This window comes from Dendrobates tinctorius, unplaced genomic scaffold (genome assembly GCF_039654945.1).
Source record: "Dendrobates tinctorius isolate UK_male_01 unplaced genomic scaffold, ASM3965494v1 ptg000037l, whole genome shotgun sequence".
Taxonomy (NCBI): Eukaryota; Metazoa; Chordata; class Amphibia; order Anura; family Dendrobatidae; genus Dendrobates; species Dendrobates tinctorius.
In genome coordinates this window covers 1,202,774-1,215,835 of record NW_027361705.1, presented here as the reverse complement: position 1 = coordinate 1,215,835, position 13,062 = coordinate 1,202,774, and the positions used below count along the sequence as shown (strand labels likewise).

The 13,062-nt window shown below is 49.0% G+C and overlaps 1 protein-coding gene across 7 annotated transcripts in view; it reads left to right on the top strand.

Annotated features, from left to right (window-relative positions):
• LOC141088011 (sphingomyelin phosphodiesterase 3-like) overlaps nt 1-13,062 on the top strand; it is an 854,992-nt gene that overhangs the window by 828,299 nt on the left and 13,631 nt on the right. For all 7 annotated transcript variants that reach the window (XM_073573854.1, XM_073573852.1, XM_073573848.1 and 4 more), the window contains one exon: nt 3,415-3,478. In XM_073573854.1, coding sequence (XP_073429955.1) covers nt 3,415-3,478 — 64 coding nt within the window. The remainder of the gene's footprint in view (nt 1-3,414; nt 3,479-13,062) is intronic.

The window sequence follows — 13,062 nt, the reverse complement described above, 5'->3', positions numbered from 1 at the left end:
TATGTGGTCACAGGACTCGGGCCCAAGACACAGGATCAGTGTCCTTCTAGACCTACCGTTCGTGTGGCGTCGCAACCACGGACGCCAAGAAGTACTGCTGACTGCAGCGCGGCGACAGACACTGCCGCTGTACGACAATGCCCAGTAGCAGGCACACTGTCGGATGCTAGTACTGTGGATGATATGCACTGTGGCCTGTAGCTTGCCACTGACTAGCGCTGACTCTATCACTAGTTTCCTATCCACACACGTAATATCAGAGGGAGGGGAATCTTAATGAGTCATTTGCAAGTCCATGCATCCATCATCATTCACACAGGTAACAACTAGAGTCTATACTAGCGGATGGCCAAGCAGCCATGCAAACCTTTTATAGCCGGGACCTTCCGGAAGCTTTCAGATCCCTGAGATGAACCAATCAGATCTGGAGAAGGACCTGTGCATGTGACTCCCGATCTCCAATGGGAGATCGTCTCGTGAGCATGCTCAGTGGAGCGTCGGAAAGACAGCCTCTGGAGTGGCTTGCTGTTGAGCAGCCAGCATTGCTATTGCTGGCCCAGAGGTGGCAGCAACAACCAGTCCCACAGAGCTGGTCTGAGCAGAGCATCGGGAACGACGGGGCTGCTGAGCAAGCTCCTCTGTGGTTGATGGAGAATGGGAGACTGCTGAATGTGAGGCACTGGATTCCTGCTGTGCCGCTGCAGGAACCCGACGCCTAACATTACGGCTGTCAAACAGCAGCAAGGCTCGCAGTCTCGGTGAGTCACATATATTATTCGTGCATGCCGAAGACACTCAACACACGAGCGTGTGTGGATAACACCTTATGAGAGCACGTTCGCTCATCACTAATGCTGACCACTTTACTTTCTACCTCTCTTAGTAGTCTTATGTATGAATTCATTGGGAGCGCAGAGACAGTGGCTTACATTACACATTGTTAGGATTCTGTGAGTCGCAGCCCCTCACACATTTTATATATGTGCTGTGTAGACATCAGCCAGGGCCGTAGTCATGTCTGAGTTTATCTGGCCTTGTGTGCCCTGGCCTTCCAATACATAAAAATCATGCTTCATTGTCAGCTTACTTGCCTCTCTGTCCCCTGTGCCGTCAGGGCATTTTCTCCATTCTTTAAGGTCACCTCCGGCTGCTTCTGAATAAACAGAGTCCAGGTGCAACTCAAAACGTAAAACTTTACTTTCATGCCTTCGCAGCACATCCAGATTCGTTAAAACATGATCGACAGCTTGTACGTTACACGTTACTTCATCTTTCCCTGCACTCCTCTCCTTGTCACACTGCACGTTCCTGGGTGGGACCATTTCCACAGGCTCTTCAGCATCTTCTCTGGCCAGCCTCATTGCATATGAGTGTTCCCTCAGCCGTTTTGCCCCAGATCTGAGGGCATCAGCCCAGGCAATAACCTGCACATGGTGAGCGACCTGCAATGGTGTGCTGCAGTAACTTCTTCTGTAGCCCAAGTTTCTGTAGCTGCTGCCGCTGCTTTATCTGCAGCTAAGTTGGCCCATTGATTCTTGATGGCTGGGCTCTTCCTTAAACGTTGAGGGGTGCTGAGCCCTGACTCACTCTAACCTGGAAATATTCCTGCCTTACACCTCAGATAACTCCTCCTATGCTAACTATTTACTTTCTATCAAACTAGAACCCTATACTATGTACACTATTATATCTCCATATAGTGGCCTAATATCACTACTACATTTTCTCTATACCAAACCTTAGGAAGAGATATACATAGCAGCATTCTGTACACATCTTTACAATATTATGAGACAACAATATATACATTTATACACTTTAAACCGGGACACGTTTGGGGGTTCAGGACAGCTTCTGTAACCCCCTTACAGATGCATAACCCCTTTAACCTTTTTGCGATGACATAAAGTAAAGATACATCATATTGTTGCTGGAGATGTATAGAGCGAGATAAGATACTGACCCCACACCATATTTGGGAGATGCAGTCTGTTTTACACAGCCTGTAACAGGAACAGCTGGAGCTACCTTCAATTTGTGCTGTTGACCATGTAAATGCTGCTGTCCATCACTGACAGTGGCATTTAAATGGCAAACTAGGCAGTGTTCACAACACCAACTGGCACCTCTATGATGAGATTACAGGGTGCCAATGGTTACCATGCAGCCAGAAACCTGCTGAAGGCCCCCATGGTCGCCATGTTGGTTTTTATATGAAATCCAGCCCATGACAGGGTTTCATAAAAGAACAGGAATTTAGTTATATACAGTACTGCGATAGACCAGTATTGGAGTATATAGCATAAGCATTCAAATGATTTCAAGTCCACTAAAAGGGACTAAAAAATAAAATAAAAATAATTTCAAAAAGTTACACAAAATTCTAAAGAAATAAAATAATTATAGAAATTTAAATCCCCCCTTCACACCCTTTTAAAAAAATAAAGAAATATGACAATAAACATCTCTTATCGCCATGTGAAAACCCTTTCTATCAGAATGTTACATTATTTAACCCATGCGTTAAACATAAAAGAGAAGCCATGAATGGAAACTCAAGAATCGCAGTTTTGCGCACCAAAAAGTTTATCAAAACGTCATGTGTAATGGCTTCAATAAAGTCATCTGTTCTGCAAAACATGAGCCCTCAAATTGCTCCACTGAAGTAAAAATAAAAAATAATGGGTCTCAGAAAATGGTGAAACAGACTTTTTTTTTTTTTTTTTTTTTTACAAAGTTGTGATTTTTTTTTGGAGCACTAAAATATAGAAGAATAAAAACTATACAAGTTTGGTGTCACCGTAATTGTACTGAAATGGAGAATCATGTTGTCAGGTGATTTTTACTGCACTATGTAAGCAACCACCCTCCAAAAAAAAAAAAGAAAATTGCCCAGCCATAAAGGTGTTAAGTGAACAGGCATGAAAGTCTTGGTTTCTAGACCAAACTGGACTGAAATAATAGATTTGCTTTGTCAATCATTGAGCTAATTTTACATCATTGTGAGGGTTCGCGCCCATGATTCAGAGTTGCTGGGGGTTGGACACTGCGTATTTATGCAGCGTCAAACCCACAGCGTCCACATGTTACAGCATAGTGGATGAGATTTCTAGACACCTGTGGAGACGGACATGTGGCGTGTCTCTCTAAACCGCAGCATGTCTATTTCTCTTGTGGAGACACTAGTTTCCGCCACCGAAATTTCACCAACAGAATGTATTGGATGCAGTGAATCTGCACAGTTCAGTGAACCTGCGGTCAGTACACGGTAGCACTCTGGATGCAGCAAACATGCGCTGCTAGTTCCAGATCGTGGGTGCCCGCATTAAGTGTTTCCAAGCATAAGGAAGCCATGTTAGATTAAGCCTCATATTACAGCCATCTCATATTGTACATGAATTTCTGCTGTCACAGGAACGCTGCTGGATCCTGAAGGTCTCTATGATGAGGAGGTGTGCACCCCTGACAATCTACAAAAGTAAGCATTGCTTAAGTGTCATTAAGTGTCTGTGAAGTAATCTGCCTCCTTTGCCTATGGCTACCAATTACCACATAACGTTTGTTTTTTTTAGCAGCTCTGGTAAATTGAAAGTAGCTTTGTGAGTGACAATAGTGATGGGCAAGTATACTCGTTGCTCGGGTGATCTCCGAGTATTTTGGTGTGCTCAGAGATTTAGTTTTCCTAGTCTCAGCTGCATGATTTGTGACTTGTAGACAGGCTGAATACATGTGGGAATTCTCTAACAAACACATGTATTCAAGTTGTCTAGTAGTCGCAAATCATGCAGCTGAGGGGACGAAAGCTAAATCTCCGTGCACACCAAAATACTTGGAGACCACCCGAGCTTGCTTGGGGAGACCCGAGCAATGAGTATACTCGCTCATCACTCACTGACAACAAAGACAATATTGGTAAATCTGACTCAATATGTCTGCCACATGAGGGGTCACAGGCTTAGCTCCAACACCTTCTAATAACTGAGAACTATGTTTAAAAAATACTTTATGGCACCAGAACCATCCTCATACAGGACCATGATGTCAGAGCAAAGATCATCAAATATCTGTGGTGCCAGAACTAGGCTCAGAATATTAAAATGTATCCAAACAATAAATAACATCAGCTTGGCACAAAAGACAAGCCTCACACAGGTCCAGTAAAAGTAGTGCTGTTATTGTGCCAAACATCAGGTGAAGTAATAGGGACACATATGGCAGCGGCTCAGTATTGGGTTATCGGCAGGATGAGGAGGTTGAGGAGGTTGTGTAGGTCGGGGTTAGATGGGGACAGCACAGGTAATGTGAGAAGTCAAATGTGTCTATCGTAATCTCTGCCAATGAGTTGTGGCTACACTGTGGAAGACAAATATGTGGGTCTCCGAAAATGACAACACAAAAACTATTTTATTTTTCAGAAGTTCTGAATTGTTTTAACCACTAAAATATAAAAAATATATAAATTTGTTATCACAATAATCATAACAGCTTGAAGAATTATATTACTTAGTCATTTTTATCGTTCAATAAATTACATTAAAAAAAACAAAGATCTACTGAGGACTCTCAATTTTGTATAGAAATTACATTTATATGATTTTGTCATTTTATAATGCATGTATATGTGTGTAATGTGTATATGAATGCATATATGTTATACGTGTAGTAAAAACGACATTGAGCGCACATCCAAAAATCATACATTGGTCTAATACCACTAGGCAAAAATTTACACCACTGAATGTGAGGTAGTATAAGATTCTGATCAGACTGTATGACGCCCACTGCCACGTCATAGTGAACCTCTCAATGGGTCCCTAGATTAACAGGTGCTGCGCCGTGCACGGACTACCTCCGACATATCAGTGTGTGGCACCCCTGAGGGTTCAGTCACCACAGAGGTACTGCACCTCACTCAGAGGTGTGGTATCCCACTTCCCAGGTAAGGTGGAGTCACCTGACAGTACTCTAACACCTGCACCCAACACACAGGGCTTCTGCATGTACCCTACGGGAGGATTATCTCAACCCTGTCTGGGTGTTAAAGGGTGTTGGGGGGGTGAAGCTAGTAAGATGAGAGCGGGAGAAGACAGTTGAGTAGGGAGTCAACCCTGAGGGGAGGAAATGGAAGGACGTGTGTGAAGCAGCTCCATGTCAGGAGGAGCTGCTTGGAAGGAAAGGGACAGAAGGAAGCTCCCTGAAGAGGGAAAGGATCCTAGAGGCACGGGCAGTGACCATACTGTCCGTGGGGCTCGTTCCATGCCGGGTGGAGGGATCAGGTCGCAGTATAGGGACGGGCCCTAAAACTAGTGGAGTGGACAACGGACACAGCTAGATCAACCAGAGGCTCTGAGCATTGCAAGTGCTACAGCCAAATCCACAATTATTCGCTGAAAAGGCAGGCACATAGGATCCAGGGACCTAGTGGTTATTCCTGACAAGATCAGAGTCTGCTGGCTTGGGACACTGTTTGTGAAGGTGCTGGACAGGAGGGAGGAAATACGCACAAGGAGATGGCCAAGAAAGGAACACACTGAAGGGAGTTCTGGAAAGGTGTTCTCCATCTGCCTGGGAGTTTGCTGGACCCCTCACCTGGAGGACTCAGCGCCAAGCGGGTATTTGTGTACACAAAAACTGTGAGTAAAGCTTTGAAACTGCACCCACCTATGTCCTCTAATTCTTCCTGCTGTTAGAATCTGTTCAGTTTGTGACTATCATGGGATGAAACTGAATGGGAGGAGACACAGATTAGATATTAGAAAAAAACTTTTTGACAGTTAGAGTGATCAATGAGTGGAACAGGCTGCCACGAGAAGTGGTGAGTTCTACTTCAATGGAAGTCTTCAAACAGAGGCTGGACAGATATCTGTCTGGGATGATTTAGCGAATCCTGCTTTAAGCAGGGGTTTGGACCAGATGGCCCAGGAGGTCGCTTCCAACTCTACGATTCTATGATTCTATCAGCAATTTTCTTGTAGTGTTCTGGCTGTTTTCCCCCTTGTGCTGGATTTGTCTTGGGTCAGGTGATTGTGTGGGAGAGAGGGTCCCCATCGAGTGTCCGGGTCGGAACCAAGGGGACCGTCACCTGGGTTCCAGGGGAAACTGTCCCCGGAGGACAGAGTTCAGGGACAGACCATTGTGACAGACAGATGGGCTGGGGGAGGGACCAATATAAAGGAGGTGGGGAATTCCCGGAACGATGAGTCAGCAGACCGGGACAGAGGCAACAGGAGACTGCGGGAGCGACTAAAGGCTAGAACGACTTACCAGTGCCAGGGAAGATGCTCACTGAAGACTGCAGAGGGATGGTGCCAAGGCGATCCTCCGAGACTTGCTGCCCCGCCTCAGCCCGTGGCCACTGCGGCCCCAGTTCGACCCGCGGCCGCTGCCGCCTCACCTGAGCCCGCGGCTGCGGCCTACCCGTGGTCGCCCGCGGCCGCTGCCGTCTCGTTCCAGCTCGCAGCTGTGGCCCGCTCCCCACCACCCTCAGCTGCCCAGCTCTCACCAGTGGCCGCGGCAAGTACAGTGCCGTCGGCGGCCACCACTGTCCCGCTCCAGTCCGCAGCAGGGGCCGAGCCTCTGCTGACCGCGGACTCCCCTTCGCAGCCGTTAGCTGCGCAGGTGGCCTGTCATCCGCCACCCCACATCGTTGCCGTTTGCCCTAGTCCGGGGGTTCCGGCCCATCCGTCCAAGGACTCCGCCGGGGCCTGTGGGGCTCCAGTGTCATTGGCGCGCCGGAGCGCGCGAAGACTTCGCCAACGCTTAAGCAACTGGGCCCAACGACTACTACGCCGAAAGACCACCAACCCGAACGGCGAGGGACGTCTGGACGGCTAAGTTGTCTATATAATTACGGACCCGTAGTCCGCCATACCGCGGCCCTATAGTGACCGGCTATTGCCGGACGTAGTCGTGTTCTACCCCGTTTTGTGTTTGCTTGTGTAGAGCCCCTGCGAGGGCAACCCTTGTTACCCCTTTTTTTTGGTCAGGCTGTGACTGAGGATAGTTACCTCTAGGCCTATAAACGTTATTATAAAAGCACCAAACCGTCTTGCGACTCGTCACTGCATCCTGCATACCTGCAAGTACCACATTTTGGCATAGTCGGCAGGATGCAGTCTCTGAGCGCAGACAGCGAGGGCCCCCAGCCCAGCATTTCTTTTGGGGCTATGCTAAGCAATCTACCCAGGTTCTCCGGCAGCAATGCTATGCTGTGGAATTGGACGGAGTGAATGCGTGGATTATTTAGGATGCATCCGCTTACCCCTGACCTAGAGGCAGAAGTGGCCCTGATGGTGTTGGATGGGGAAGCCCGAGATACCATAATGTTGAGGCCCTGGGGGCAGCGAAACACCTTCGTCAGGGTGCTACAGATCTTAGAAGAGGCCTATGGGGACCCGACCGATGTGGGGGAAGTGAGAACTCAGATGTTTAGACGCGTGCAGAAAGAGGGGGAAACAGTGACCCAGTATATGAAAGTTTTGCAGGAACTGTTTTTAGCCATTGAAAGAAAGGGTGGAGTCAGTGTGGGCACCGTGGACGTAACATTATGTGACCTATTAGTGACCGGGTTACGAGACACCCTGACAAGACAGGCTCTGCGAGAGCTGGTGCGAGTGGACCCACATCTGAACTTTTCAGAAATAGGGAAGGAGGCAGGGGTTCGGGAACAGGAGCAAGAGGTGACGGTCCTTGTGGGGATGGCTCGGAGTATCGAAGCATCCGTAAGCGCCCTAAGCGAACCCCACTGTGTACAAGAGGTGACGCAAGAGATGCAGAGTATTAAAGGTGAACTGTTCGAAGCCAAGAAAGCGGCCACAAGGAGTCAGCCAGGGCCGGGTGAAGGAGGCATGAACCATCGCGGCCCTCACCCAAGTCGGTCCCTGTGACCATTCGCCTGTTACGATTGTGGCACTCCGCCCGAGAGCGTCCACGCTCCAGTGGGAACCCGCCCCACTGGCCAAGAAGAGCAGAAGACCCTGAGCCGTGGAGACGCCGCCCGGAGCCGGAGCCCACCACACGGGGAGGAGGAAGTCATGAAGACCTGGCCGCGCGGTGCCCAGTGGTATGGGCAGAGATCGAAGGCCGTGCCGTACGATGCCTAGTAGATACGGGATCGCAAGTAACAATCATGCCAGAGATTAATTTTCGGCAGCATTTTCCTGAGGCAGTGAGACCTCAGTGGGGGACCATGATAAAGTTGGTAGCCGCCAACCAGCTACCAATTCCTGTCGTCAGAGTAGTCTGGATGCAGATTTCGCTAAGAGGCAAATCACTCGGCCGCCGGGGAGTGGTCCTGACCCAGGGAGACACAAACAGCAAACATCCGGTTACTCTGGGTATGAACATACTACGAGAGTTCGGCAACCTCCTCCTCAATGAGCCCACACAAGAGACTCTGAGCCACTAGGGTTCTCGCACGGCCCAAGGGCAGGTCTTCCAGCGGTTGGTGTGGGAGGCGAGAGTGCTCCAGGAGTGCCAGGAGGGAAACATAGTTTTGAAGGCTGAAGGAAGACCTTATGTCCATCAAGTTCAGCCTATTTTTAGTGCAGCTGTTCTGCATTGTTGATCCTGGGGTATTCAAAAAACCCACAGAGTAGAAGCCAATTTTCTCCATAGGGAAAAAAATTCCTTCTATATATATACAGCACTAGGATATCCACTTCCCAAATTGTTTAACCAGCCAATGGATAGAATAATTAAAATATACCTTTTATTAATTTTTTTAAAATAAAGTGCAAGGTGCTCAAGTAACGTTAAACACAACAAAGAAGAACGCATAAATGAAAAAAGCTAGTATTGCCCATCGTTACTGAGTATCCCAATTATCAAGCATATTCATTGGGTATTTTAAATCAGTCCAGAACAACGAACCTCTTCCAAAGACATAAAAAATTCTCAAAATAGTCTCTAGGCTTATCATATCATAGCGTTGGCCGTTTTTATTGGAAACCGGTATCATGCCATCAGTATGTTCCCAAATATGGCATACCCGTTTCCCTCTCCTCATCAGGAGTACTGTATACTACAGGGTACAATACTGCTATACAACATAAAACAGAACCACATAACCTCAGTTATTGCGTTCGCTGCGGGTTCTATGACACATACATAGTATATCAGATAGAAATGTATCAAGTGTCCTATAAAAGAACTTGATACATTTCTATCTGATATACTATGTATGTGTCATAGAACCCGCAGCGAACGCAATAACTGAGGTTATGTGGTTCTGTTTTATGTTGTATAGCAGTATTGTACCCTGTAGTATACAGTACTCCTGATGAGGAGAGGGAAACGGGTACGCCATATTTGGGAACATACTGATGGCATGATACCGGTTTCCAATAAAAACGGCCAACGCTATGATATGATAAGCCTAGAGACTATTTTGAGAATTTTTTATGTCTTTGGAAGAGGTTCGTTGTTCTGGACTGATTTAAAATACCCAATGAATATGCTTGATAATTGGGATACTCAGTAACGATGGGCAATACTAGCTTTTTTCATTTATGCGTTCTTCTTTGTTGTGTTTAACGTTACTTGAGCACCTTGCACTTTATTTTAAAAAAATTAATAAAAGGTATATTTTAATTATTCTATCCATTGGCTGGTTAAACAAAAAAATTCCTTCCCCTAAACTGGGTCAACCATCTACCTATAATATTATGTTATTCGTAACCTTCTATACTGTTACAAGAAAAGCATCCATTTCTTTCTTAAATTCATTCAGTGAGTTGGCCATAACCACTTCCTCAGGAAGAGAATTCCAGAGCCTCACTGCTCTTACCGTGAAGAACCCTCTTCTATGCTGGTGCAGAAATTGTCTTTCCTCCAAATGAAGAGAATGTCCCCTTGTTCTTGTCACAGTACTTGGTACAAACAGTTCATTGGAGAGATCTCTGTATTGCCCTCTGATATACTTGTACATATATATTAGGTCTCCCCTAAGTCTTCTCTTTTCTAGAGTAAATAGACCTAATTTTGATAACCTTTCTGGGTATTGTAGTGAACCAACTCTATTTGAGGGTGAGGCGCTGGGCAAAGTCGTCACGCCGGCGGCTCCCCTGCTCGTGCTTCCTCCAGGGCAGATGGTGGTGGCCCTGCCGATCCACGCCCCGATGCCACTGGAGGGCGTGGAGGTGCAGGTGGAACCATGTTACTCGGAGCGCCTGCACCCTGGCATACTGGTAGCCCGCTCCCTGGCCACGGTGCGGGAGGGGACCGTCCTGGTGCGTTGTGTCAACCTGGAAGACCAAGATATCGCCCTGAAGCCGCAGGCCGAGATGGCCAAACTAGTGAGGCCTTTGGAGGAGATGCTGCCGGACCCCGCGGTCCAGTTGAAGGTGCAACCCGAAGATCCTCAGGCAGTAACGGTATGAACACTTCTTGGACAATATTACAGTGTCTTCGCCAGTCATGAGGATGACTTCGGATGTACCATGGCCATCACGCATGGGATTCCCATGGCAGGAGCAGCCCCCATCCGGGAGCAATATCGGCAAATACCACCGCAGCTATACCGTGAAGTGAAAACTCTATTAGCGCAAATGCTTCGGAAGGGGGTCATACGAGAAAGCCAGAGCCCTTGGGCAGCCCCTATTGTCCTGGTTTGTAAAAAAGATGGCACTCTGCGTTTTTGTGTGGACTATCGAAAGTTGAACGCCTGCACCATCAAAGACTCGTATCCACTGCCCCGCATAGAAGAATCTCTGTCCGCCTTGGGGAACACAACGTACTTCTCAACTCTAGACCTGGCCAGTGAATACTGGCAGGTGCCGATGCCGGAGGAAGACAGAGCCAAGACGGCATTTATCCTTCCCATGGGACTGTTTGAGTTTAATCGGATGCCGTTCGGGCTGGCCAACGCCCCAGGAACCTTCCAGCGGTTGATGGAGCGGTGTCTAGGAGACCTCAACTTTGAAGCCATGTTGATATACCTGGGCGATATTATCATCTATTCCGCCACGTTGGAGGACCACCTGCGGCGGTTGGGGCAGGTGCTCCGCCGGCTGCAGAAGTACGGGTTAAAGGTGAAGCCCCAGAAATGCCACCTGATCCGCACCCAAATTGAATATCTGGGGCATACCGTCTCGGCGGAGGGTGTCAGACCATCCCTGGAAAAGGTTGCTGCCATCCTGGGGTGGCCTACCCCCGAGACAGTGACAGACTTGCGGGCCTTCCTGGGGTTGGCCGGCTACTATTGTTGGTTCGTGAAGAATTTTGCACTCTCAGCCCTGCAGGACCTGCTGAAGGGGGCTCCAGCCGGGGCGAATGGACGGAAGGTCCAGTGGCAACAACCGCAAGAGGATGCATTTCAAGATCTCAAAGCTGCACTCTCAGACGCCCCGGTATTGGCATATGCGGATTTCTTGCTACCGTTCATCCTGCATACCGATGGGAGCCTCCAGGGACTAGGAGCTGTGTTGTCACAGGTGCAGGACGGCTTGGAGAAAGTGATCGCCTATGGTAGCCGGTCGCTGCACGACTCCGAACGCAACCCAGACAATTACAGCTCCTTTAAGCTCGAGCTCCTAGCGGTGGTGTGGGCAATGACGGAGCGGTTTGCAGAGTACATGGCGGGCTCCGAAGTCATGGTGTGAATGGATAACAACCCGTTAGCCCATTTGGAGAATGCCAAACTGGGGGCCCTAGAGCAGCGGTGGGTGGCTTGGATGGCCAAGTTCAACTACAAGATCATCTACAAATGGGGAGCTGAAAACGTGCACGCTGACGCACTCACCAGAATCCGACACACCACCCCAGTGAGGAATTGAGATGACGAATCAGAAGGGGAAGAGACGCCGTTCACCCTCACCACCGCTGTGCTTACTGCCAACGCGCAAGAAGCGCCCCATCTGGGACCCTTAGGGGGAATATTAGAACAGCCACTCGACAAGTGGATTCAGCAGCAACAAGAGGATGGAGAGCTTGGACTCCTGCGCCGATGGGTGGCCACCGGCAAATTGCCCACTGGCTCACAGAGACAGACTTTGACCCAGGATATGTTGCTGATGCTGCGCCAATGGGAAAAGCTAGTCATCAAAAAGGGAATGAACAACGTCAGCTACAATATGGCAGGTAATCGTGCCCGGAACCCATCTCAGCCAACTGGCTCAGGAAGCCCATGAGAAGGGGGCTCACTTTGGTGCTCAAAAGACTTTGCAATGGCTGCAGCAGATAGTGTACCATCCACGCTTGCACGCTGCTGTGGAAGAAGTTTGCTGAACCTCCCGCGCAACCATACTACCCGCAGGGAAACGGAGCCTGCGAACGATTCAATCAGACACTAATCCAAATGCTGCGTACCTTGAAGAGCGACCGAAAGGCCCGCTGGCCTGAATACGTCCCTGAGCTGGTGTGGGTATATAATAACCGGGTGCGCCGGGTGACTGGTTACACCCCCTACTCATTGCTGTTTGGACAGGAAGGCAAAGGAATCACGGAAGTGGAGTTAAACCCGTAGGAACCTCTACACTGGACCGGAGTATCCTCGTGGGTCCAAAACCACCGGCACCGGCTGCAGACCCTCCACCGAATCGTCCATATGAAGCTCCAGGATCTAGAACACCCGGGGGGAGTGCTGCCCCCACCAATTGACTTCCAGGCTGGGGATCGGGTACTCGTACTAGATCAACGCCCCCAAAACAAGTTAGAACCACGGTGGGAGGAGAACCACCTCCCAACAATCGGTACGCCGAGTGTTGCGCCGGATAAGCCCCGACGGGCCTGTGTATGAAATACAGTCGGAAAGAGACGGTGTACCTCTCACTCGTACTGTGCACCGAAATATGCTGCGCCCCTGTGCGTCCACTGATCCCATGCGACCCGAGCCGTTCACTCAGGTCTCCGACCCCCCGTCAACGGTCTGGGACCTGGATGACGAAGAGGACTTCCCATCCACATCCGTGGGCCCTCCAAGTAATGACATTGCAGCAGACCCAGTTAGCCTGCCAGAATCGACCAACCCACCACCATCCACCACCCCAGAAAGCTCCACCCCGGTCGAACTTAGACGCTCCGAGCGGTCAACATCTGGCAAACCCCCTGAACTTTACGAACACG